General features: G+C 49.1%; 1 protein-coding gene across 1 annotated transcript in view; it reads right to left on the bottom strand.

Moving 5' to 3' along the window:
- PKDCC (protein kinase domain containing, cytoplasmic) overlaps positions 1-23,695 on the bottom strand; it is a 37,263-nt gene extending 13,568 nt beyond the window's left edge. Inside the window, exons 1-4 of the mRNA XM_086460624.1 lie at positions 23,042-23,695; positions 7,621-7,743; positions 4,238-4,509; positions 511-590 (exon numbers count right to left, since the gene is read on the bottom strand). Coding sequence (XP_086316750.1) covers positions 511-590; positions 4,238-4,509; positions 7,621-7,743; positions 23,042-23,695 — 1,129 coding nt within the window. The remainder of the gene's footprint in view (positions 1-510; positions 591-4,237; positions 4,510-7,620; positions 7,744-23,041) is intronic.
- Between the last annotated feature and the right edge of the window lie 3,426 nt (positions 23,696-27,121).

Below are 27,121 nucleotides of genomic sequence, written 5' to 3' on the forward strand. Positions count from 1 at the left end.
GCACAAGGTATAAAACCCCTAGAACAACACACTGAAAACCCTCAGATCAGATTTACAGGCACATGCAAGTACTCTTGTCCCAAAGGCACTGCCTTGGTAATTAGTAAAGATCTATGGTAACGTCACTTGCCTCTGGCTTCTGAGGTAAAAAAGTACCACTGGTACCATGAGCAATGGGGAAGTATCCTGGTTTTATCATTAAAATTCCTTGCCAGAGACAGGGGTTCCTCCAGATCCCACAAGGAATTCTGTTCTGATGCAGTTCACCCCAGTGCTGAGGTGTCAGGAGGAAGTAAATACCTCTGTGAAGCCTAGATAAAATCTCAAAATAGGATTTCTCTGGAACACAGGGCCATTCTTGCCTTCTTTGCATGGGGGAAATTTTATCCTGGAGAGAAAACCAATCTGATTCTATTGCAGTGAACCTAAAAGCAGCATCCTCCCCATCCCAAACACGACAGACACACCAAAAAAGAAAATACTTGTCATTACCATGTTTATTGTGATTACCTGTTGCATTGACTATCTTATCCAGTAATGGTCTCAGTGAGGATGGAGCACTGTGTGGAAGAAGATACGTAAAAAAAAACCTGCAATGGAAAAGTAACCAATATTGAAAAATTAAAAAAAAAAAAAAAAAAGAGTTTACAAATGGCTGGTAAGTACTGAACAACATAAGGAATAAAATTCCTATTGCTTATAAGCCACTGACCTATTCAGGAAATATAATCATATTCTATAGTCAAATAAATATATAGCCAAGACTATTCACACAGCTGTCTGGCATACCTAGACCCTGCTGTTATACACAAGGCTGCCTTGTAACTACGTGTAAATGCTCCATTAACACAGAAATTTGCTATTAAGCCCTGTGGATTGTGACTATTTGCAAAGCTGTCTGTACTTTAACAAACGAAAAGGGTGCCATCAACCCCAGAAGTCTTGGGTTTTTTTTTTTTTCAAATCTTGAAAGCGTATAAATCAGATTTCTGCTCGTTTCAAATAATTAACGATTATTTTCTTTTCTACAGTTTTCTTAGACTTTCAAATGAATTGCCAGGAGAAAGCTGCCTTCTATTGTTTTAATGCCACTGCAATTCAGAATGTCTTCTCTGTTCTCCTCATCTAAATTCAAGATGCATTCACGTAGATATTCACTGATGGATATATATTCTCCATTTTAACACTTTAATTACAAAGAAAAAATAATATGCCTTTAACATCACTTGAAGTACACTTAATTTTCACATTGTTCCTTTACATTTCTCCTATTCTGCCAATATTACTACCCACTGCAAACTCAACGTCATAACATCCTAAGATAGGGATGGACAGTTCAGGATCTGACTATATAAACAGAACTATCAGACATAATATTAGGTAATGAGCAGAACTGGAACACAATGGGGAAATTGCCCTGCTCTACCAACATAAATGCTTTTTCATACACAGAGATCACATTGTCAAACAGCAACCTCCAGGGACTCACGCTCAGGAGGGAGACTAGCAGACAGCTCACATCATAAGCACAAATGAAAAACGTAAGTTACTGATAGCAAAACTGATCATAGACACAGGTATTATTGAGCTGACATATTCCACTTACACAATGAATATTTCCTTGAGATTTTAACGCCCTTTTTCATCCCTTACAAAAACAGTATTTATGATTTTCCCAAGCAGGGTTATCCCCAGGTAGGTTTTCTTAGCAATGAAACAGCCAGTATAAACACATACAGAAATCTAAAGAGCAGCATAACGTTTGTAATGAATAATCTGTCTGGTAAACTTTACCTTACTTTTTTTTTGCTTAGAGATTATCCATAAAGCAGAGTCTGACTGATTGTGAATAGTTCTTTGTAAAAATTGAGTAGCTGTCATTTACTTTGCTGAAGGCGGGATGGATGTGAGTCACGGAGGTTATTGTTCTTCCGTGGCTACAGAAATACACGACTTGTTCTAATGCAAACACCCACATGTGAAACTCTGACATGTAAAGACACTGGCGCCTGCACAACTTAATTGCAGGAACATTTGTTATTCATCGATTCCAGGGCCAGTGGCATCCCTTGTGATCTGCATAACACAGATCATCAGATCCTTTTACATTTGTTCCTACAGTCTTTTTTTTTTTTTTCCCTTTCTTTTTACTTTTTGACAACTATCTCATATTAATTCAAGAATTGTCAATGTTGGAGAATTCATCTCAGCCACTGGTTAACAGTTCAAAATATTAATTATCTTTACTTTTAAAATTGTTCAGTGCTTTGAAAATTGTTTCTCCAAACATTTGGAGGAAAACCAATGCAGACACATTTGTGACAGAAGGTAACCATCTGAAAGCCAAGATGGGCCACTTCTCGCATAGCACAGTTTTTTCCAAAATGTTTTCTCTCCTTTAATTATTTACCTCATAAAGAAACCAGCTAGATAGGCTAATTACGCTTTCAAGGCTAGGGCCTGCTATATTTTGAAATTACAAGGGTTTTACGAATCATTTGACATATCGCTGCTTTTGACTTCTACCTAACAGCACCAGCAACCCTTCACCAAGGGCAATCTCTAACCCCACAGCTGCAGAGTGCATCCACGAAAACACGAAATTCAGTAGCCTACCCCTACTGAAGTGAGGATTTAGCCTTCCAAGACAAGAGCAAAGGGTTTGCTGCTAACGCGCCAGCACGGGTGGTCACAGCCTACTATAACATGAATCTGCTGTTGAACAAAAGCCCACTGTCTCCATCGAATTAAGCAGAAGCAGTGGCCGAAAACACTGGGGCGCTGTGCGTGCGTTACACACTGGTGCGTGGTCCACAGGCAATATTAAGAACGGTAACAGAAAAAGACTGCTTCCTTCAGGGAGACCAGCAACCTGCCGCAAGCCCACCACGCTGCAGACATATCCCCATTTAGGACCGAGATGGATGAGTGCCTATTAAACACTTCTTAGCGAGACGAGTAAAACGGTCTTAACCAAAAGCTCGCAAGCTAAGCAAGATCTTTAAGCCAAGCAAATGGAAACGGAAAATTTTGCAGGACACGCTAAAAACTGCACTGCACAACTGCAGATGGCTGTCATGTGGTGCAGCCCATTTCAGTGTGGTCAGCTAATGCAACACACATGCTGGTGAGCACCCTGGGACCAAAGCAGAAGACTCTCTTTGGAGCAGCCTCTCCTCACTGTGGTCTGGCAGGCAGTGAATGGCATGATACTTGAAAGGGAAGTCTAAGAAATGAGCACACCATTATGGCATTGCTTTGAGATCCTCTATCCTCCTATCTGGATCAGACACAAGGCAGACGCCTGCCCCAGCAGCGCCCATCAGCCGGGTTGGTGGCAGAAGCAGGAGGAGCATGGCACTGAGCATCGGCTACCAGCTCCTTGGAATGCAGCGACACGGCTCGCCCAGTATCCCACCCAGCCCTCCGAGGGGAGTGATGGCCGATGAGGGACAGCTGAGACCACAAACACAAAGCCATCACCCAGAGTGACTGCTGTAAATTCAGAAAAACCCTTAAAATCAAATTTGGAAGACAGATGCATCAGTTGAATGCTTTCTTCAGTGTGGCCGACTGGTCTGGCGTGACCCGTCACCTATGTGTCCCCCATCATGGGCACAGCACCTTCCCACACAGAGACGGGGGCAGGGGGTGAAAGGGAGGGTGGCAAAAGGGAGCACCCCTTGCTTTCAAAGGCCTGGGATTGTGCCTCAGATCGTCAGTAACTGAGGGTCTCGGTGGCCCCAGGGCCTGTCACAACCCTACCATGGCAGGCTCTGGTGAGGCAGGGAGCATCGACCTGGAGTGCAGGACAAGGGCTGAGCTCTGTGTCTGAAGCCAGCCCTTTGCTCAAGCGGTGTTGAAAAACGTGTGATGACCCCTCATAACTCACACAGAAGAAGAGCTGCCTGAATCACCTCACCACAGAGCTAGTGGGCCCCCATCTCCACAGGCATCTCTGTTTCAATCCTGTGAAAATCTCTACTTGGGTGAAGAATTCAGTGGGATTAAGCCAATGTAAAATTAGACTGAGTGGTGAATCACACTCAAAGTATGCAAAACATTTCCAAAGTTATAAATGCTACGTATTTTCACAAATGAAACAGTAATTCACGGCTTCACTTACTCTTGGGTAATGGTTCTGAGACTATGTACTCGTTGATGTGAATAACTACAAAGGATGCTGGAGACTTTTTGCCCACTTTCAATTATCTTTCACCTTTATCTGATCACATACCTGTAGGCGTTGTAGAGATTCCTCTTTTCGTTCATACTCTGACACCGTCCCTCAACCGAACAGGGTAAGGTAAAGTTCCTCGCAGGGAATTCCATGAAGCAGTCACTGTTACTGGTGCAAGAGCTCTCCTCAATGCTGGCATCGTCCAGATCAGTTACCTTCAGTTCCCCATCCACGATCACAAACTGCCGAGGGCGAAAATCCAGTAACGTCACGGAGCCAAGCGGAGAGTGAGCCAAATAATGCAGAAGCCGAACTAAGCTGAGGCATATCTGAAATGCAAAAAAGTGGGTACCTTGTGTTATTTTCTCAGTACAAAGTATATAAATGAAGCCACTTTAGCTGAAGATATATTAATAAATATATGACTTATTACAAGCATTGTAAGTTATTCTCAAAACTGAATCTTGCAATTAAGGTATTTTTCATAGGATTAACATAGTTGATTGTAAAACCCTTAGAGACTTGAAACAAAAATAAGCTTCTTTACCAGCGCTTTCCCACACTATTACTGAAGCAGGGCTCATTGTTGCTGTTCCTACTTTTAACAGAAATAAAAGCATTAACTTTTACTAACACATTATGCACAGGCTTTGACCATGCAGCCTGATTCTGCTCTTTTACAAACTCCAGGTCTGGAAGTTTTGGCTAGGCCACTCTGCGCCCACGCCTGGAGCTCCAACTGCAGACAGTGTCTGTATTGCCTCCATACTAATCCTGCCTTTTGACTGCTTTTATAGGGGTTTTTTTTCCCACTGTTCCTCTTATGTTTGCCTTTTTCCAGGCGAGAAGGAAGCAAATTCCCAGAAAGAGGAGCTCTACAGCTCCTCCGTAACTTCGTTGTGCCTCAGGGTAAGCACATATGTCCGTCTACCTTGGTGAGTCTACCTTGGTGGACCCTCATGTGCCACTGTGAGGCTGGGGCGGGAACTCTGTCCTGATGCTGCATGTTAGAAACCTGAGTAACTATTACTAGACAGCAAACTTGAATGTTGAACTCAGCCGCCTTACCAAAGTACTGTTTTCAATTCATGCATTCCTTTAGACGCCAGTACGTAACATATCAATGTAAATGTAGCATTAATATGAACACAGTTAAATACTGGAATTTTTATTCTATGTATTAAATTAATAACAGGTCTTATTCAGTCTAGCAAGCCTTTTATTGTTTATATATAATCTTTGTTTTCTGTTAAAATACATTGTTAAGGCCACGTGCATTGAAGTAGTCAAATTCAAATTCAATCTTGGGGCATAAATGGTATACTCAGGGGAGCACCTAAATGCGTCCTTCATAAGAAAGCTGAGTGTGTCTGAAGTTATCCCTCATAGACCCCTTCGCTTGTGGGACATTACAACTACCATACACTTGTATAATCATTTCCCTGCTTGACGAGGCTAGAACATTTTTGTTCTACTTACAGGATACCACAGATCACATGGAGATGCCTGTAGGCCTGGCTATGGGATGCCAGACTTGACCACCCTTTCCTTCCTCTGGAAGAACACAGGATTCACGTATGTGCCATTCTGCAATACGCTGCATATAAAAGGCACATGCAGCCCAAAGTAACCTACACAATATATGTATCTTCAATTGCCAACAAATCCAGAATGTAGCTTGAATGAAAACCCAGGCTGTCATCTGAAATTATTGCCTTTTCTCAAACACCAAAAAGCCCCTGCTCCTGCAGTGGGAACCTCTGTGATCAACCCCAACAGGCTGCTGCCCTCTGTACCTGCTGTCAGGCTGGGAATGCAAATGCCCCTGGACAACAAGCTTTAAGCACACAGAGGAAGGCTTTGCTCTGTACCACACACCTCTCCTGAGCACAGAGGTGCTGATCTGGGGAGCAAGCTTAGTGCCAAGTCCTTCAACGCAAGGAAATTATTATTTGTAGGAATAAGGTCAAATATTTATGCAGCCGTTTTCAGGGCTGGACCACAAACAAGTCTCATGTATCAAGAGACATGATTTTACTTCTTCCTTCTTCCCTCCGTTAGTTGCGTCCTAGACAGGCTAATGAGCATGACATTATCTAAGACTTCATTACAGCAGTCACAGGAATGTTTCATCTGTAATTCCACCTCTGTGAATCAGGTCAGCACCTTCATCTAATTCTCCTTCATCTCCCTTTTTAATTGCTCACCCAGAAATACCCATGCTGGAAGGAAGCATCCCTGTTTACTAGCCATAATCTCATCCCTGTTTATCCCATAATCTAACACACCTCTTGGTCATTTACTTTGTACGTAGTTGCTGTCACAGTCTGCTATTTGCATTCCCTGGATGAGACGAGCTGAAGACAGGTCCTGTATTTCAGGAGCATGACGAGTACCTCTACTGCTTATTAAGACCGTACTTCTTTCAGGAGAAGGGAGCTGAAGCTTAGCACAGGGAACACACTTGCTCCATCTATATTAGTAAAATAAACTCTGCCAGGGAACATTCCTGCGCACAGAAATTTAATCCCACACGCACACTGGCTCGCACCATCTCTGGCCCGGGTCTGACCGGGACCAAGGCTGTTCTCCCGCACAGTCCCCAGACGCAATCCAGAAGGCAGCACGGCCCAGGGACCATTTCCCATGGGCGTCCTACGTGCAGCCACCCAGCCTTCAGAGGGGGCAAGAATTCAACAGTACGGGCGTGGGCTGCACCTTGCTGGGTCATCTCCGAGATAGGTCAGGCGCACTTTTAGTTTTCTGGTACAGATGTAGCCATGCAATCCAAAGTGTTTTAGATGAAAACTGCTGCTGCTTTGAAACGTCTTAGGGAGTTAACCTCAGCCAACAACACATCCCAATACACACTGAGTGAGACAGTGCTGTCTTGATCAAAGCATTGCTGCAGTCTGGCTTCATTTTGGACAAATTAAGTGTGACCTTCATGCTCCTGGTAAATTGCCAACGCGGTGGACAACCCGGGTTTAAGACTTGTGTACATTTATTTCAGTCTTTCCCCAGTAAATATGAACAGAGCAGGAAGCAGCAGAAAACAATTCTAAAGCCAACCTATGATAAGGATCAGGAGAGAAATGTAACATCCTTCTATTGTTTAAATCCCAGTTGCAGAGCACAATGCTCAACGCCAAAAATCCTGGCCCTTAAGCTTTAACAAGTAAGAAATGTTTGAAGATACCATGTAAAAACCATATAACTGACTACAATTAGATAACATCAACAGACAAAATAGCACAGTATCTTAAACACTGCAGAAAGGGAATGCTAAATGTTGTTTCTAAACCAAGATGTAATCATATGCAAAGCAAATATTTAATAAATGTGAATTGCACTGTATAGCACATAGGCCCTGCTTCATGCTTGATGTATTTTGCATTCATTGCTCTCTTAAAAGTCTTTTTAAAACAGTTGTTACTCACTCGAAATCTGTCTTCCCAGGAAGTCTGTAAAAGCTGAATCATCTCTAAAGGCGAGCCTAGTTCAGTGATGGTCGTCAGTGTGTCTGGGATGTCATTGGTATCTTGGTAGCAATAGCCATAAAGCTGAAAAAAATCACAACCAAGCAATATCAGTGTAACGTACCTTGGCATGCTTTCACTTTTCTCTGTGGATGCGGCACAAAGGAAGCATTTCTTACAAGGCTCTGAGCTCTACACATGGTATTGCCTTGAAATCGCCCCCCAATAGCTCTTGTGTCCTCTCATTTGAGGAACACTCCCTTGAAACTCCCAAATTAGCTAGCAGAGTCTCTTGTGGGCATTATACAGCGCAAGGCCAGTGAAATACCCCCTGCATAACCCTCTGTATAGGATCTTATCTCAATTAATGTTGTATTGGGTTTGCATGGCAAGGTTTTGGTAGCAGGGGGCTACAGCGGTGGCTTCTGTGAGAAGCTGCTAGAAGCTTCCCTTATGTCCAACACAGCCAACACCAACTGACTCAAAGACAGACCCACCACTGGCCAAGGCTGAGCCCATCAGACCATGGTGAGGCAGGCTGTGCCCCTGCAGCCCATGGGGGTCCACAGTAGAGCAGATGTCTGCCTGTACCCCGTGGAGGACCCCACGCCAGAGCAGGTGGATGTGCCCAAAGGAGGCTGTGATCCTGTGGGAAACCTGAGCTGGAACAGGCTCCTGACGGGACCTGTGGACCCGTGGAGACAGGGGACCCCACGCTGGAGAACGTTTGCTGGCAGGACTTGTGATCCCACAGGGGACCCACGCTGGAGCAGTCAGTTCCTGAAGGACTGCACCCCATGGAAAGGACCCACGCTGGAGCAGTTTGTGAAGAACTGCAGCCCGTGGGAAGGACTCACATTGGAGAAGTCCATGGAGGACTGTCTACCACAGGAGGGACCCCACACTGGAGTAGGGGAAGCATGTGAGGAGTCCTCCCCCTGAGGAGGAAGGAGTGATAGAGACAGCGTATGACAAACCAACCACAACCCCCATTCCCTGTCCCCCTGCGCTGCTGGTGGGGAGGAAGTAGAGAAATTGGGAGTGAAGTTGAGCTCGGGAAGAAGGGAGGGGTGGGGGAAATGTGTTTTTAAGATTTGGTTTTATTTCTCATCACACTACTCTGATTTGATTGATAATAAATTAAACTAATTTCCCCAAGTCAAGTCTGTTTTGCCCATGACAATAATCACTGAGTGATCTCCCTGTCCTTATCTCAACCCATGAGCGTTTTGTTACATTTTCTCTCCCCTGTCCAGCTGAGGAGGAGAGTGATAGAGCTGCTTTGGTGGGCACCTGGTGTCCAGCCATGGTCAACCCACCACAAATGTTTAAGAAAAAAAAAAAAAATGTCCATGAATGCAGAAACAGAATTCTATCTGAGGAAAACTAGTTCAGCCTATGTAATATCTGGCTAGATAAGACTGATTTTCTACTTAAAACATACCTCAAAATAGCTTTTAATGACATTTCCCATCAGACTACTGTTTGTGCATTGAGTGGCAATGTGTATTTCAATGACATGGTAGCTTGAAAAGCAATTGAAATGCCATAACTTATCTTTTCCCGGCCAGAAATTGCCTCTCGCTACACTTGATGGACTTTTGTGTGCAGTGCCGTTAAAGAAGGGCAAATAGTCCAAAATATTATCTGCCAGTAGCTTCTACAAAAAGCATTTAAATGGCAATTTCAGCCATGCTCCAGCTCCTTCTTGTATTTGGTTTCCAAGGACATTTGAATGATTAATTTTCACTTGCACAAATAATTGCACAAGAAGAATATTTAAAGACTGTGGAGAGAGATGGCTGGCTTTATATGGAGTGGGACAATGCCTGACAGGGCTGGGGGACAGGCTTTTACAAACTCCCTGCCAAGCCCTGGCAGAAAGGCAGTTAAATGAGCCTGATAAGGATCTGATTGCAACTTTCCAGCCAGAACAGCATGCACATGAAATAAAATTAAATGTAATCTCTGCTCCCAGTCAAATAAACCATACAGTAAAAGGGTCTGTATAAAAATGCAGCATTAAAAAATGCCCTGCTGCTATTCCTCTACGGCTTTGCCCTGAGTAATTTGACTTTTCAAACCTCTTTTAGTTTTAGAAAGCTCAGGGAAGATGATGTGGGCTCTCCTCTGAGCCAAGGGGACTTGGATATGGCCCTGCAGAAGAAACCTGTCTCATGCAGACCAGAACAGGGACTGACCCTAATTCACCAGGAAAGCAGAGAGCCAGACTAGCGAGTACCATCACTGGAAGGAGCGGGGTGAGGCTGAACACAATCACTGCAAGCAGATTCGAGTATCAAGCACATTCTTACAGCTTGTGACCCTCCCAGACAGAAAAGCAAAGAGCAGGCTAAAGTCAGCCAATACGGGATTTGTTATGAACCGTTCTGCTAGCTCTGACTGTAGCTGTCTACATTTAAAGGAAAAAAGGGTGCCAAAAAATGTAAAAGAAGTAAACAATTTTTCTTCTTGGTGTAAAAATGGCGCTGTATTTCAAAACAGCTGCTTAAACATGGACATTAACCTAAACAAAAAAAGAGCTAGAAGACTTTATTTTAAAACATGCCGAAAAGATTTTGGCATCGATGCACAACAGAGAAGTTGTGATAGATGCTGATATGAACATTTGAAATAGGGAAAGGGACTTTTCTCTTTACTGCCACAACCATGACAAAGACTGCAACAGCAATCATTTCTTAACCTAGAGCCATGCAGACGGGACGTGGCTTTGTTGCTTATCATCTGTGACACCATTTTTATGCAGCTTATTGACAGGAGTTAAATCTTTGCATGCCGCAAACTACCTTAGAGGATCCCATCAGCACAATTCTGTTTAAGCCTTCTGAACTAAGAAAACTAAAGCAAAATGAAAATATGTAATACAACATATATCTTTTCCCAGAGACAAGCTGGATTCTGCAGTTCCTACTAGGTATTTCACGTCTCTTGTGTGGGGGCAGACTTAGAAGGCAGGATTGAAGCTTGATAAGTTTGAAAACTGTCACTTCTGAGTGTCCAAACCTAAGCTCTGCATCGTCTGCAGAGTTCAGCTCTTGTCTTTAGCACAGTAATACTATCCATTGGGGAAGAAACCATAAGGGAAATTAGTAAGTAATCCAGACCGGGAAATGACAGCATTGCAATAACTGTTGGTTCACAGTAACATCGAGTACAAAAAAGATATCAGACTTCATTAGACATTCTCAACGTTTGTGAAAAACACTCCAGGAATAGAAATATGCAAGACAAACAACAACTATGCCTTCATTTGATTATAAAAACATAATGTATACATACATATATGTACACACACAATATTGAGACATTAATCTTATTATCTATTTATGCGCATATGAACACATAAGTAGAAATTAATTACGGTATCTATTTGGGTCTATTTTATTTCAATCCATGAATGCCAACAGCAATAATAATGATTTAGATTTGTTCTGAGAACATTGGAACTTTGCTCGTAATTAAGTCTTTCATTTTAGTATCCAATTGGTACCTTGGCAAAAGTCTTCACTGCCCAAGTATCTGAGTATTTAGTGTATATTTTACTATACTGATACCCATTTAATCCCCTCAGTCATTGTGGAAGCTTAGATGACCTGATCCAGTTTTGGTTTCATATTAAACTGCTCTTTATTCTCACAAGAAAATTTTCTTGCATGAGTACTGCTGAACCTAATCAACGTTACAAGCTGAAAAACACAGCACTGAGCAAGTTAGCGTAGGTCTAACTAAGAAATACATAATCTAACCTGAGCTCTTTATTGCTTTTACTTAAGTGAAAGCTCTCCAGATGCAGTGTTATTACATAATTTTATAGAGTTATAAAAGCAGAGAAGTTTGAGATATAAAGGACTTTATTGGGCCGCATTTATACTTTTCTAAATGAACTCCTGAAACTAAATGCAAAAATGCACATGTAATTACATGGCCATATTTGTATGTGCAATTACCATGATTACAAACTGGGCAAGCCCCAACAGTCGGTTAAGCATCTAAAATGGTTACATTCATCCCCTCCTGATGAACCACCACCCAGTATTCAGATGTTACAAAATACAGAATATATATAGATGCAAAATATTCCAATACAGTAATTCTTAGGCCTTTTGTTTAAGAAGCTGACTTATTAAGACACAGAAACAAGTACAGAGGTACTACCCAAAACACTCTATTTTTCCTTCCTTTTGTTTTCATTCAATCCATTTTAAGGTCTGAAATGAGACAAAATGGTTTGTATTCCCAGACAGTGAAGTAAGAAACAGATAACTGGATGCATACAATAACGAGAAAAATAACCACACGGGGAAACTGAACATAGCTGGAAACAAAAGATGAGCCAAAATATCTCCTCTATCTGAAATTCTATTAGGTTGGACATAATTCTCAGCGTTGCAAAGCTACACTTTAGAGATATTAAAGAGTGATGGTTTTCATACGCCTTTTCAGCATGGTTCCAATTAAATGAACTGAAAGAAATACAATCCCACATCTTTTTGCTATCTTGAGTCACTGCATTTAAATGCCACCCCAATATATTTTTGTGTAGAATCTAATAGCAAACAGTCACAATATTGGGATGATTTTCTATCTGTTTAGAAAAACGCATGCCAGATATGAAATGTTGACTTGTTCTCACATTGTGTGCCGTAATTCATTTCGAGTAGCCCTGTTTACCAAATCCTTCTCCCGCTATTTGGATTTTCTAAGTCATAACGGCTCGGTCCTGCATTAGCCTTTATGCACCCAAAACTCCCACTGACTGCAATAGTTTTCAGGCACGCTGGGCACACAGGGTCAGTCCCTGCAAAAGTTATATTGCTTTGTAGGAGCCCACATCCCTCCAGCCGGTCAGTTCACCTCCCTTTACAACTCCCTTCGACTACAAATTATGATGACAGAGGTGCCCCTTTCAGAGGAGCTGGGGCGGGGGGCGGGGGGGCAAAAGCAGAGGTCAGCCCCTACACAAAAGCCAACAAGCTTACTGAATAAAAACACAACATAAAGGAGCTTATTAAGCTGTCATCAGCAGGGTAAGTCTGTGCAAACAACGAGCCCTCCTGCATTAGCGTAGGCACCTTAGCTGGATTTTCAGAAAAATAAATGTCATGCCGGAACCTCTGCCAAAGCGTTACATTTCATTTATAGAGGTTGCTTAGTCAGGAATGGTAGGACTGGCCACCTTCCCCTACCAAGGTTCCATCCACCTTCCCCAACTGGGGCTCCACCAGCTCAGCTCTGCCCCACTGCCGGGCTGTGGCAGAATAACCGCCCTGGCTACTGGAGGGTAAAACTCCCCTGTACAGACCATGCGATTTCCCTACAAATTACACCACATTTTCTTTGCCTTCCTAGTTTTCAGCCCTTAACGTTCACAATCTTTAGATTTTCTCTACAATCACAAAAGCTGGAAATTCCCCCTTTTTCTTTAATGAACATGAGATTTCCATGACTGCAGGAACAAGAACTTTGAGAACACTATTACCAGCTGTAATGTAAGTGACAGGCTCAACTTCATTAGACCAGAAGTAATTTCTAGAAACCTAATTCTCTTCTCTTTTAATTTGGATTTGCCCACACTTACTACAGTAAGGCCCAACTGCTGCCCACAACAGAAAAGTGCAATTAAAAAACCCCTCACTTTTATGAAGAGCAACCGTAATCAACACTTGCCACAGCCTTTGTTCTCAAAAGGACACCAGGTTACCTAATCAAAACTGGTTCTGTCGAGATTGTAGTTTGTGATGACTTGGTGCCCTGGGGAAATAAAAAGCTCCCACTGACATTGGTAGCCATTTGATGAGCCATTTGTTTGAGCTGCTCCATGTCAAAATAAGAACAGCACATTTTAGAAGCTCTTGCTACTTTATTGCTACTAAAGTGAACACAGTGGGTTGTTTTTTTTTTACACAACCAATCCTTGGATTCACCTTTCATTCCTGGAGCATGGGGACAGTCCCTGCAGGAGCAGGAACTCCCAGCACTGCCTGATAGAGCTGTGATTCATCAACAGATGATTTGAGATGTTTATGTCACACTAAGATCTATTCATCCTTCACGTTTTAAATATTTCTCTTCATTGCTGATGGTACATACATATATATGTATATATTTGTGTATATATGACGCATATATCTATATGTGTTTTTCTATATATAATAAATACACATGATATTTGCATCTTTATCTTAATATGTTTTATATATTTTTAAATATATATTAAAACATTATCATATATTGCCACACCTACTCAGCCCAAAAGCATCTGCAAACCTGTAACATGCATCTCCCTGGAAAAAGGACGAGTTCCCTGAAAGGCCTAAACTTAATAAAGATTGATCCAACGTCAGCTTTCCTGCTACAGGATATATAGAGACGGTGCATGAGAAGTGAATTGATTTTCCTCATTGAAATCTGGCAACCAAGCCCTGCCAAGCGCTGAGCTTCACTGGAAAAAGACTTTCATACAGGGTATCCCCCACACCATGCAGAACCTTTTAAGAGCAGGACCAAAACTGTATGCTGACAGCTGTGAGGCAGGATTTCCTCTGCTGCTGGATAGTGGAATCCAAGAGCAAGCAGTGGGTAATTCAAATATTAAACTCTAAATTCACAGCTCTGCCTAGGCTTTTATTTCTAAATGCATTATTACGATTAGCACTAAACTCCAGAAGAGCTAGAAGGCACAAGAATCTTATACCTGGCACTGTTACTAAACATGCAAGTTCATTAATAGAAAAATTGGAATGTATTACTTAGAAACATCCACGTATGTATATCTAACCGTATCTGTCAGTATATCCACAGAGGTCCACAGCTATCTCCATATATTTTATAGGAGTATACATATCCATATATACCTGCTGTTCTGACACATATTATGTTGGCTATAAACTTATGATTTAGTAATGTTATCTCCCGTTTACTCTCCCTGCTTTCCTTACAGTCTGAAGTGGAAAATTCTTCTACTAAAAACATTTACAGCACTTTGAATTTGCATTGCACTGCACAAGCTCAAGGCCCAACCCTGCAAATATTTGGTCACACAAGTAGCCTACTCTTGTAAAGCCTTCCAGTGAAGACAAATAGATCACTCATACAACCACGATGTCAATGGAAATGGGCTGATATCACTGGAGGTGCAGCTCATTATCTCCTAAGCAGCCAGACTAGAAGCTCCCCTGACCTCTATCCACAGCCACGACATTCAGTTCCACTGCGCTGCAAGTTTAACCCTTGGTTATGACGTGATTTAGCATTACAAAACTATCAAATAACCTCTGTGCATTGCATGTTTGGAAAAGCTTGACTTGGCTTCATTAGACCTGTCTGTATAATTCTTCTTTTTTGGGTATCAGAGTTATACCACTTTGTACTTTATCATGGCAAGCTTTAAAATGAGCTTGGAATCTATCTGAAGCTACATAGTCTGAGCAAAAACCAACTCTTTCCACACCTCGTTCTTCCAAATTTGGCCTACAGCAATACAAAATACCCATGTTTGGTGTCTACTACCTAAACTGAGGGGTTCAGCCAAGTGTGACGAAAAATAACAACTCCTTTAAAATTAGTCTACAGTCAGTATCAGTATTAGCATAGTGCCTGTGAGAACTAGTTCTTGTCAAGTTTTTCATGGCCATGACAGAAACAAAAAATTGCAATGGGAGTTAGATGCCACAAGGCATCTACCTGAACCACAGATAACTCTGTTGGGGCAAGAAGCCATGAAAAAGACCTTTAAAAAACTCAGCTTGCATATTTGACAGAGACACTTCATAAACCAGGGCTGTCATACTTCCAATCATGACCCCAGCTCACACCTGAGTCCACCAACGCTCTGTGTCCATGCAGCAAGCAGAGGGCCAGTGGAGCAGAGCTATGCCAGCCCTGGCATACCCTTCCAGGGGTCATCTCCTGCCTGCCTTGCCGATCACCACAGCCCTACCTGCCCGTTCCAAAATACGGCTGCAATGAGAAGACAGAGCATGTACAAAAGGGCTACAACAATCCATTATTGCAAGGCTAGGCTAGGCTAGGCTAGATCATTATATTTCAGTTGGAAGGCACCTGCAATGATCATCTAGTCCAACTGCCAGATCAATTCAGGGCTGACCAAAAGTTAAAGCATGTTATTAAGGGCATTGTCCAAATGCCTCTTAAACGGCATCAACCACCTCTCCAAGAAGCCTGTTCCAGTGTTTGACCACTCTCTTGGTAAAGAAATGCTTCCTAAAGTCGAGTGTGAACATCCCCTGGCACAGCTTTGAACCATTCCCACATTCCTACTACTGCATACCAGGGAGAAGAGGCTTACCTAGCTACCCCACATTTGGAGGTGGTAGGTGGGTGGCTGAGGAGTGAAAAGGAAAGCTCTAAACCATGCCACATGCTTTCCCTTGCAGTTGTGCCCTGGTCAGAATTCATTTCCAGGACAGGATATTCACAGGGGAGTGGCCTTGTTCACTCTTTGCCACTCTCTGAATAAGGCGAGCAGCAAGGCAGAACTCGATCATACCCACAGCATCCCGCGGTGACCACTGATCTCCCTGAGCCGCGATGCAGAAGGAGCAGTGCCGGGCTCCCCTGAAGGAAACTGGATGAGGTTTCAAGCCATCAGCTCCCATAAAGTAGGCAGAAATTCAAACCAGAGTCTTCTGGAATGATTTACATGGCACATAAAACTGAGAAGCAATCATAGAAATCATTCAACAAATGATTGGGATTAGTTTTATGAATGCTGCTTTCAAAAGGATGGACTATGTAGTCCTTTTAACTTGTGTGATGGCACGTGCCTTATGGAAAGCTGCTCCTGCCAACATCTTTGCAAGTTGAACACCCTCTGCCATTCCATGCAATTCAATGGGAAAAAACGTTACTTGGCAACTTCAGCATCAAGACGTACAGCTTGCCTTCCAGTGACACGAACAGTTAGAGTTGGTTTGCAATTGTATCAGCTCTGCGCTTCCAGCAGCTCCGGAGTTCTTGTTAACAGATCCTTTCTTCGCTCTTAAAAGTGCAGGATAACATCTGGGCCTTTTGGGAAGCAGTCTCGCAATAAAGAAGCACTTTGTGTAATTCTTCTTTCCTCGCCAAACCGCATCTGTCTGCTCTCTCTGCCCTTCTCCACTCCACCCCGAGCTCCTTGGAGCTGTGGGGACATCTGTTAGCAGCAGCAAGCTGTCTCCACCAAGCCATCAGTAGGTGGCACTGCCTGCTTTTTTCTCTCCACCCACATAAATGTCCAGTGCCGACACCCTATATCGACCACCACTAACAATTTTGAAGGATGCCCAAGTGACTTGGATGCCTCACCTCCTGCAAGGTGCGCCTACAGCAATGTCAAGCAGTGGAATGACTGGGACAAGGAAGAAGCTCCATCACTGCTCGCTGGGCGGCGGTGGTGGCAGCTTTTCCAGAGGAAGGAGATGGCCAGCAAACGCCGCAAACCTCTCCTGCTGCCTCAACAGGATTTGGCAGGCTCATCTGCCTGGGACCTGAAGTTCCTCTGATCCTAGCACTAGGTAAACAGATGGTGTCAGCCGAGTCTTTCACCGTGTGTGGTGGCCTCATTCATCTTTAGCCAACCTGTCCCAACAGCAGGTCAAATGAGTACTTTAGAAAAGTATTAGAAAAAATTCCCCGTCTAAAAGGACCCCCCCACTTGCAGCAATCCCCTGCCGATGACTGCATGTGGAGCACATAGTCAGACCCCCACCAGCCCCAGCCTGGAAGGTCAATTCTCATTAGGCACTTGGTTTTGCAATGTTTGCTCCCAAGAACCGTGAACCTCTGTTGCCCCAGTCAAAATTCAGAATGACAAATTCTCCAGTCTCACCAGCTGGAATCAGCAATCGCAGCACTCTTCTCAGGCCAGCACTTCACAAAGTTGTCATGGTCAAACTCCAGCCAACTGCAGATCAAGGCTTGTTTGTGGGAAGCCGGCATCGTCGTCACCACAAAGAGGATTCAATGCCCACCCGCTGGCAACAGGGAAGAGGTCTCTGAGTAGCTGTTTCCACCATGGCTTGATCTCCCCTTCCCCCCTCCTTTCTGTGAAAACAGCAGTGGATTTACGCCAGAAGGATGGTGAAGGACTAGACCTTCCAGAGTCCATACACTGCCTATGCAAATGTGTTTGCGCTGGAAATTAATTGTGTATTGACTTTCTTCAGACTTCGAAAGACTGTCTACTTCCACCCAGAATAAGCAAACTGTATACAAAGCTTTATTATTTTAATTCTCACATTAAAAGTAAAACTGCCCTATCCCTCTAGCTATGCATATGTATAGGGAAACCATCAGGGTAAAAAGTCTGTTAATTAACACGTGTAAAGAAAAGAAAATCTTATTTAAATATATCACGATCTGCTAGCATCACATCTCAAGTCTGCTGAATGTGTCAACAGCAAGTGACGTATTATTTTCAGTACCATTTTAATCGATGAATTTTCCAAGCGATAAGTACTCTCACTGTGATCACGACCATTTAAAACAAATTAGTAACAAACACACCAGAGCTAACCGAACCAATTCATACAGAAACTGCTTTGACATCTAACTTGGATGGTGACTTTTTTAGTGTTGAGGCCATCTCAGTATTTCACCTGTGTCTTTTAACTTTACACTAAAGCTAAATAAGCTAAATGAAGCAGCCTTGTCCAGGCAGGCAGCGAACCACTGGTTCTGTTAGCAGCTAGTGTCTTCCACGGGCTTCAGAGTCAATTCTTTTCCTTGAGCTTTTGTGTTTATTTTTAAGAAAGTGGTAGCTCCTTCTTAAATGAATCAGTGTGAACTCACACTAGAAGTGCCGATAAACCGCTGTCGCAGAAATAAGCTTGCTCTTTTCCAAACGTCTGCAGCTTCAAACCTTCCCTCCCTTCTCTTCAGCTTCAGCAATGCAAAGGAAGAAAGAATTCCTCCAAAGAACGGCTTATGCCCATGAATGGCAACACCCTTAATTCTGATACTCCAGGGCTATAATTACTTTATTACAGTAAATCAAACATTGCCTTTGTGTCTTTACAATCGCGCTCATTGTTTGAAATTAACTGCAAATGGTTTGATTTTGTTTTCTTCCTCAAATACGGGCAGGGTGGAATTAAAGCACACTAAATCATCTTCTCCACTAAAACGCACGGAAAGCCAGGATTCAGACAGCAGCATTTGAACTTTGCAAGAAAAGAAACCGCAGCACGGAGGGAAAGGAAGAGATCAGGCACCGCATTTGACACAGAGCGACTGCAAAGCAATTAGCGGGGCCGCTAAATCCTCTGTTACAATAAACCAGTGACCCAGTTCCCCCTCTTCCCCAGTACCCTTCATTATAAAATCAACTTTAATGAACTACCCCTCTCTTCTCCATGCCAAAGCAAATATATTTCCACTGCAGCCTGCACCTGCCCTCCCCAGCGGCTGCCGCGCCAGGCAGCCCCGGGCAGCCCCGGAGAGCTGCAGCGGGCTGGAGGCTGCCCCAGCCCGCGGGGGCGAGGGGGGCGATGGCCCGGAGCGGGCGCTCCGGCGGGCACCGAGTTCCGGGCAGAGCACGCAAATAAACCGAGGAAGGCAAGTTGTCGTCGCCTCAGCGCTGGCTGACGCGAAACCGCTCTCCCTCTTGCCGGTTCTTCTCGTTTCTTTTTGATTGACTTGATTCGCCACATCTGCCGGAGCTGACACATCTGGCTCCTTCCCCAGGCGGAGGGGCATGGTGGATATGTCAACATCTTGTCTGAAGGCAGTGGTACTTTCTGGAAAGAGCTCTTTTCCCCTCTATCATATATTGTACAATAATCAAGTCTTTTAAAAGGATGGAAAAAAAAAAAAAAAAAAAAGCAGCTGATTTTGACATGAGACAGGCCAGAATGGGAACTGCTGAGACAGTAAAGAACAAGCCTGTTATCTTACAAACTACACTTCAGGCTGTCAGCTGCCAGAGATTTACAGGAAAAAACCCCTTCCTAGGACTGAACCCACACGAAACTTTATTTCCAGCATAAGAAACTCATGAACGCATTCACCCCGAATAGCCCCTGACCGCGGCCGGGGATGCTCCGGAACGACCGGACAGGGAGGAGGGAGGACAAGACGGCCCGACGGGGAGTGTGGATGGGTCCCCGGGTGCCAGGGCTGCTTCCCCTCCGCGGCGTGGGGAGGCGGAGGAAGACCTCCCGTCTGCCCCACGCAGCCCCGGTTCGTCTCCAGCCCCGGGCGGGGGAGGGCTGCGGGGATCCCGGCGGCCCTCGCAGGTGGCACCGAGGGGACAAGCGTGGCCCTCCTCTGTGCCCAAAAGCCCCCCGGCTCCCCCTTGCCTGCCCCGAGCGGGGGCGGGGCTGCTGCAGGCTGCCCGCCAGCCTGCCCTCCCTCAGCCCGGCAGGGTGGCAGGAGGGTGGCATGTCCTTCCAGCTATTTATAGCAGCCGGCTCGCATTTGGGTATGACGGGAGCCGCCGGGGGAGGGGGGGGGGGGGGGGCGGGAAGGAGCAAAAAAAGAGGTAAGGAGAGGAAAAAAAGGTCCCGGCCTTCGCTGGCCCAGTAGATGTGGTGTGGCGCCTTTGGCATCTGCAGGCAGTACGGGTCCTGCTGCTCCGAGGCGAGCTGAAGCGCCTGTCAAAAGCCAGAAGAGGGGAGGAGATGTTGGCTTTTGAACCGATCTCCTCTGCCTCGGCAGCAAACCCTAGATAGTGATTTCTATATTCTGGGCCGGCTTCTGCTGAAAACAAGCTAAAAGTCAGTCTTGAGGTCGGTAGTTCCTGTTCCCTTTGAGATTTTGACAGAGACTTACTAATTTTCACGTTGCTCGCTGGTGCCCATTTTCTGCACCGATTTTACGACTCCAGGGTGACACTGCAGACCTACTCCCGGCCCACAAGGCTGCCCTGACTGCGCCTAGATAAAGCCTGTCAGGTCGACTTTTATAGTCTCCTCTCAAGGTAAGGTCTTATCAAACGTTTAGCCCTCACTCAGGCCGCAGTGACCTCGCCCCGTGCGCCTCTAGAATGAAATATGTGAAACAATAAAAGGTGGGTGATGTGCGGGGGCTCCGGGCTCTTCTGATCTCAGCCAGGCAGCGCTGCCAGGGGCTGAGGGAGCCGGAGGGCAGACAAAAGAAAACACGATGGCAAAATAAGAACGAAACTGAAAACATGTTTCTGATTTAAGTGTAAACTATTTTTAAATGGGGTGGCATGTAAATATGAAGCCCTAATTAACACGCGGGATTTTTGCCCATGAGAGCATTTTCCCAGCACGGCGGCTGGGCGTGTTTCTCCTCCCGGCGCTTGTGGAAGCGCCTGCTCATCCCCAGCTGCTCCAGCCCCGGCTCTCCTCACCAAGGGACACCCCCACATCTCGCCTTCGCGTCCCCCTCCAGAGCCCACCCGACCCGACGGAACGGAGAGGTGAAGGACTGCGGCTCCCCTGAGCCTCGCTGCCGAGGGAGCGGGGCTGCCGGCCCGCGGCCCCCCTGCCCGCACCCGCGGAAACACCGCGGCGGCTGCTGGGGACCCTTCACAGCCCCCTTCCATTTTGCGAGGAGGACGAGCTATTTGCAAATTCATCTTTCCAGAGCAGAAAACTACACACGAGTAACACGGGGAAGTGCCTCCCAAAACGACCCGCAAGTTTAAAAACACACGCTTCAAGCTCAATCTGGCCAACTCGCTTCCACCGAGCAAGAAAAACAATCTGGGGGGGGGGAAATCCCCTCAGCGTTTACAGCTGTAGGGTGAATTTCCTGCTGTCAACTCCATCAGTAACGATGGATGCATCCAAAAAGAATTCATTGCAGCAACAGAGGAGCAACTAACATCCTTACTAGGAGCCCAGCTTTCTGTAGTTGACTAGATACTGTTCTCCTTATGGATTATATTTAGACCTGGCACCACAGAGGGAAGGAAGGAGGGAAGGAAGGAGGGAAGGAAGGAGGGAAGGAAGGAGGGAAGGAAGGAGGGAAGGAAGGAGGGAAGGAAGGAGGGAAGGAAGGAGGGAAGGAAGGAGGGAAGGAAGGAGGGAAGGAAGGAGGGAAGGAAGGAGGGAAGGAAGGAGGGAAGGAAGGAGGGAAGGAAGGAGGGAAGGAAGGAGGGAAGGAAGGAGGGAAGGAAGGAGGGAAGGAAGGAGGGAAGGAAGGAGGGAAGGAAGGAGGGAAGGAAGGAGGGAAGGAAGGAGGGAAGGAAGGAGGGAAGGAAGGAGGGAAGGAAGGAGGGAAGGAAGGAGGGAAGGAAGGATAATACCTATTTTCTTGCTGTGGATAAATCATGACTACCCTTTATTTGAACAGTATATGAAACTCGAGAGCTTTGATCGTTAGGATCTTAAGTTCTCGTGGGGGAGCTGGTTCTCCTGCTGCTGAAGAAGAAACACAAAACTCCTTTACTCGATTCAGTTCAAAAAGCACCTACTGTGAGACCGTCTGGTCTAACGTTCATTTTTTATTCTACTGCAACGCTCACGCTATGCGAAACGCAATAGGAATTTCCATACCAGCATTTACATCCAAATGGACCCGTTGAGATTCATGCTGATGTGTAACAGTCCTACCACGCAGCCCTTCTGGCAAGTGCGCGGTGCTGGCGCGCTGACTAACCCCGCCAGCACCCGGCCGGTCCCAGCGGGTCCCTCCGTGGGCCCATCCGTGCCCCAGGGCTCCGCGCCCACCCAGCGCGGCCCCGGCCCAGGGGCTGCTCCCGCCCGGAGCCGCCGCGGACGCTGCCGGGTGCCCCCTCCGCCTCCCCCTCCCCAGGGGTGCCCGCAGCAAGCGGCGCTGGCATTCAAGACGGCCTTTATTTCCCGAATTTGGGGAGCGCTTTGGGATTCTCCCAGCCCTTCCTCGGCCCTCTCCCTCGCCCCCTTCCTCACCTCAGTATTAATTCCGCTGACGAGGACGAGCGATCAGACAGCAAGCCGGATGGCCGGGGGGACGCCGCCGAGGGCAGTCCCGCACCGGGCACCGCACCCCGCACCTCTCTCCGGCCCTGGCCCCCGGGCCCGGCCCGAATCACTTGTCGGCGGGAGGGGTGTAGGGGAGCACTCCTGATGGTGCGGGGCTGCCGGCGGAAAGCGCCCATCACCGCGCCCCCTGCCTTCCCCGCGGTGGGGAGGTGAGGAGCAGCCGTGCCCGCAGGGACCCCCGTGTCAGCACCGCCGCCCCCCCCGCGCCTCTCGACGGGGCTGCGGCTCCCCACGGCGGGGGGGGGGAGCATGTAAAACTCTCGGGGGCTCCGCGGCACGGCCCAGGAGCGCTCTCCGCTCCCGCTGGGGACAGGGTGACTCCCGACAGGTTGCCCGCGGCGGAGCCGAGAAACCGGCGGAAAACGAGCGCGCAACCCACCCGGCCTCGGCGGTGCTCCGCGGCCGCCCGCGCAGGACCCGCGTACCTGCAGGACGTTGGCGTGGCGCAGCCGCTGCAGCAGGATCATCTCCTTGACGATCTTGTAGGCGGCCAGGCGGTAGCAGTCCCCCAGGGCGGAGAACTGCCGCACGCAGTGGGCGATGTCGTGCCCGCCGAAATCCACCGCCTTCAGCGCCACGGCCAGCGTGCGGTTGAGGACCGCCTTGTAGACCGCCTTGGTGTACCCCGAGCCCAAGTACTGCACCCCGCTGACATTGCGGATGTCGCCGCAGCCCAACAGCGGCGGCTCCAGAGAGAGCTCGGCCGAGCCGCCGCCCCGCGGCCCCGCTACCGCCGCCGCTCGGCCCCGCGGCTGCTCCGCCGAGGTGCGCGGCGGCTCCAGGTCCATCAGGCGCCGCTCCCGCGGCCGCAGCTGCCGCCGCCCCGCCGCCGCCCGGTGCTGCCGGTAGCGCAGCACCTCCTCGTAGCGCTCACGGATCTGCCGCTCCAGGGCGGCCCGGCCGCCGCCGCCGCCGCCCTCCTCCTCCGGCGGGTCGAGGGGGGCGCCGGGCGGGGAGGGAGGTGCCCCGTCGCGGGGCGGCGGGTGCTCGGAGCCGGGGATGAAGAGGACGTTGAGCAGGGTGCCCAGGAGGAAGGCGAGGCAGCAGCCGGCCGCCACCGCCGTCTTCCTGCGCCTCATCGCCACTTCGCTGCCGGCTTGTCCAGCCTTTCGGGCTTCTCTCCTCTCGCCCCTTCCCCGCGAACCAGCTCCGAGGCGGGTTGTGGTTCCCCCCCACCTTTTTTTTTGTTTGTTTGTTTTTTTTGTTTTTCCCCCCCTCCGGGCAGTGCCGGCGGCAGAGCGGACCCGGGCGCTCAGCCGCAGCTCAGCCCCTCACGGCACGCCCGCATGACACTTGCCTCCCTGCTTTTAAGCCGCTGAAGCACTTATTATTAGCGGGACGCGGAGGAGGGGGGGGGGGGGGGCGGGGGGGATCCCCGGCTCGCTACCCCCGCCGACGCGCACTGATTGACAGCCCGGCCCTTCCCGCGGCCCGGCCGAGCAGCAGGGGGGCCTGGGAAACGTAGTCCCCCGCGGAAGCCCCGCCGGCCGCCGGCGAGCCCGGGAGCCGGGACTACATCTCCCAGGCTCGGCCGAGCCCCCCGGCGGGGAAGGCGCGGGGCGTGGCGGGGCGGGGCGGAGAGGGCGGGTGGACCCCCCCCACCCCCCGACGGGCGCCGCGGGGCTGCCGGGCAGGGCGGGACCCGGGCGCTACCGCCGGGCCAGGCGGGAGGTGCGCGGCCGCGGTCCGTCCCACGCGTGGTTTGTGCGGGATGTCCTTGTCCCCGTCCCCGGCAGCCGGGGTGGGGGGGGGGGGGGCGCGGGAAGGGGCACAAGCACCCCCGTACCCAGAGCCGCACAAAGGAGGGGGTTCCGGTGCTTTTCCCCCACCTCTTTACTCGTCTCCAAAATACAGCGAAATGAGGCGGCTGCAGGCAAGAGCTGCGGGTTGATGATCCGGGGTGAAAAACGGCATCGTCGGGGTCTCGATCGCGCCCCCCCCCCAGGGACGGCCCAGCGCGGGCGCGGAGGAGGGCTGGGCAGGGGAGCGGGGAGGGGGCTCGGGGTGCCTGTCACCCACACGAGGCTCCAGCCACAAATCACGGTCCCGGCATGGGGTAGCCCCTGCCCTGTTGGAAATGTGAATTGCAGGGGTGAGCGATAATGACATGGTTATCCATCAAGGCCACATTACGATGCTGTTAGCAACTAATTAACAAACACAATCAGCCCGCGAAACTTCCACAAAAGCAAGCCCATCAACAAGAGAAAAGCCGTAAAGAGCCAGGCGAGGCAAAGTTCACCACAATGGAAGCGGGAAGTCACTTCCAATAAGGGAAAGGGACGAGCCATTTAGGTAATACACATCGGGCATACCAAAAAAAAAAAAAAAAAAAAAAAAGAGGGAGGAAAAAAAGGAAAAATAAATTGGCGACGGCGGCTCCCAGCCTGCTGCGATCGCCAGCGGTTTCCCCCAGCGCCGAGAGAACGAGGAGCTCGGGGAAGCGCTCGCGGACCGGCGGCACCGGCGAGCCCGGGAGGAGGCGGGAGGAGGCAGCCCCCGGAGGGCTGCGGGAGATCGGCCGTCGCTCCCAGCAGTCTCCCGGGAGCCCCCCGCAGGCACCGCTGGCACGGCCCCCCCCCCCCCCCCCCGCGACCCCGCACACGGGGCGGGCAGAGGGGCGGGCAGCTGCCGGCCCGGGCGCCCCTTCCCCGCGGGGCTCCCGGGGCCCGGCACTAACCACCACATAAAATAACGGGGGGTGAGTAATCACCAATTAAAATAAAAAATAACACGGGGGAGGGGTGGTGTCTGTGCCCGGCGAGGCAGCAGGCTCCGGGCGCGGTGTGACACCCCCTCCCGCCCGCAGCCCCGCTGCGCGCTGCTCCGCTGCCGTTCCGCACCGGCCCGCGGTCCTCGCTCCGCCCGCCGGGGCGGTGCCACCTGCCCTCGGAGAGGACCGCGGAGGCGGCGGGGATGGAATCGATGGGGGTATTGAAGAGCCGGGCTTTTATGCTTGCTGTACCCCATAGGGGTTTTTCTTCTTTTTTTTTTTTTTTGGGGGGGGGGGAGTGGTGCGTTCCCCTAATCGTTTCTGTTCTTATCCAGCGGGAGCAGCGGGTTTTTTACCCTTCAGTCCTGCCAGGGCGGCTTCGTGGCAGATTTCCCGAGCCAGCCCCTGTTCCTGCTGCGGTCAGTGAGATTTCACGGATGGAGAGGAGGGGTTGTAGGCCGGGATAATTTTTTTGCAAAGTAAGCGGGTTCACAACGATATGATAATCCGTTTCCAAAGTTGTTGAGACACCTGCAGCCCTCCCTGATTTGAGTGGGAACCCCCCATCCCCGCAGACGGCGGGAGGCTCGCGTTGCCTTTCCGCGGTAGGTTTGAGAGACCTGAATGTACCGGACCTCTCCCGGTGCGGAGCGCTTTCTCCGCCCCCCGCGCCACCCGCCGGCAGGGCAGGGGGCTCCCGAGGAGACACCGCGCAATATTATCCAGCCGCTCGTCTTAAATCGCACCTTCCAGGTCAAGTCACCGCGGAAGGGTTCTCCGCTGCGCGCTTCTCGAGCCGAGCGCACCAGGCGCGCACCAGGCGCGCAGCCCTGCGCGTCCGGGGGGGCGATCGCGGCGGTTTGCCCGTGAGCGCTTGCAGCGTGCGCGCTCGGCGGGATTTATGGCTCGGCTGATGCTGGCCAACGCGTTCCGTTCCTGCACAGACAGGGTCAGAGTAAAGCCGCAGCGGTTGTGCAAGCCGGGAAAGGAGGCGGCACTGGAAGCGTGATCAGCGAGCGGGGTGATCTCAGCGGAACGTTTCTTACCGGACAAACCAGGGGGGGCGCCCCGAGGCCAGCAACCTCTCGGAGCGGGGAGCCGGCTCCCCCGTGGGGCCCTATCCCGCCGCCCCAGCGGAGGGTGCCCCGGGGGGGCGCGGGCAGCTCCGGGGAGCGGCCGAGGGGCACGGGGAGAGGGGGAAGCTTTGCCGGGTCCTTCGCGCGGCACCTGCAGCTCTGGATGCTTTGGGGGGCGGGTGTGTTTGGGGGGGCTGTACATCTCCCCGGGGCGGGGGGGCAGCGCCCGCTCTTCGTGCAGGACGGGAAAGGAGGGTGTCTGCAGCGAAATGGGGGGGATCGGGCTTTGGCTGTCACCGTGAGGGGATTTAAGGAGAGCGGCCCTTCTGCTTCCCCCTTTGCTTCTCCCCAGAAACGCGCCGCTTCGGGCCGGGCAGCGCCGGGCGCCGCGCAGGCTGCGCGGCCGCGCAGGTTGCGCGCCTATCGCCGGCCCGCCCTGTTTGCGCAGTTGACGGGAACACAACCGGCCTGCAAAACAGATGCCCCGCAACCCATTAAAGTGGGCCACCTGTTTTTCACATCACGCCCCATCTCAAAGCCGGTTTTCTTCATTATATCCCTCCCGACAGATACCATGAAATACATCGCTCATTTAGATATGGGAGCCGACCTCTGGAGGACGACTTGCGCGGAGCGCTTTGATGTCGAGAGACAGATTTCAAAAGACAGAAAGCCCCTGCCATGTTTCTAATTACCCCGCGCCCGGGGTCTGCCAC

The sequence above is a fragment of the Leptosomus discolor genome, chromosome 2, assembly GCF_034619465.1.
Source record: "Leptosomus discolor isolate bLepDis1 chromosome 2, bLepDis1.hap2, whole genome shotgun sequence".
NCBI classification, from domain to species: domain Eukaryota; kingdom Metazoa; phylum Chordata; class Aves; order Leptosomiformes; family Leptosomidae; genus Leptosomus; species Leptosomus discolor.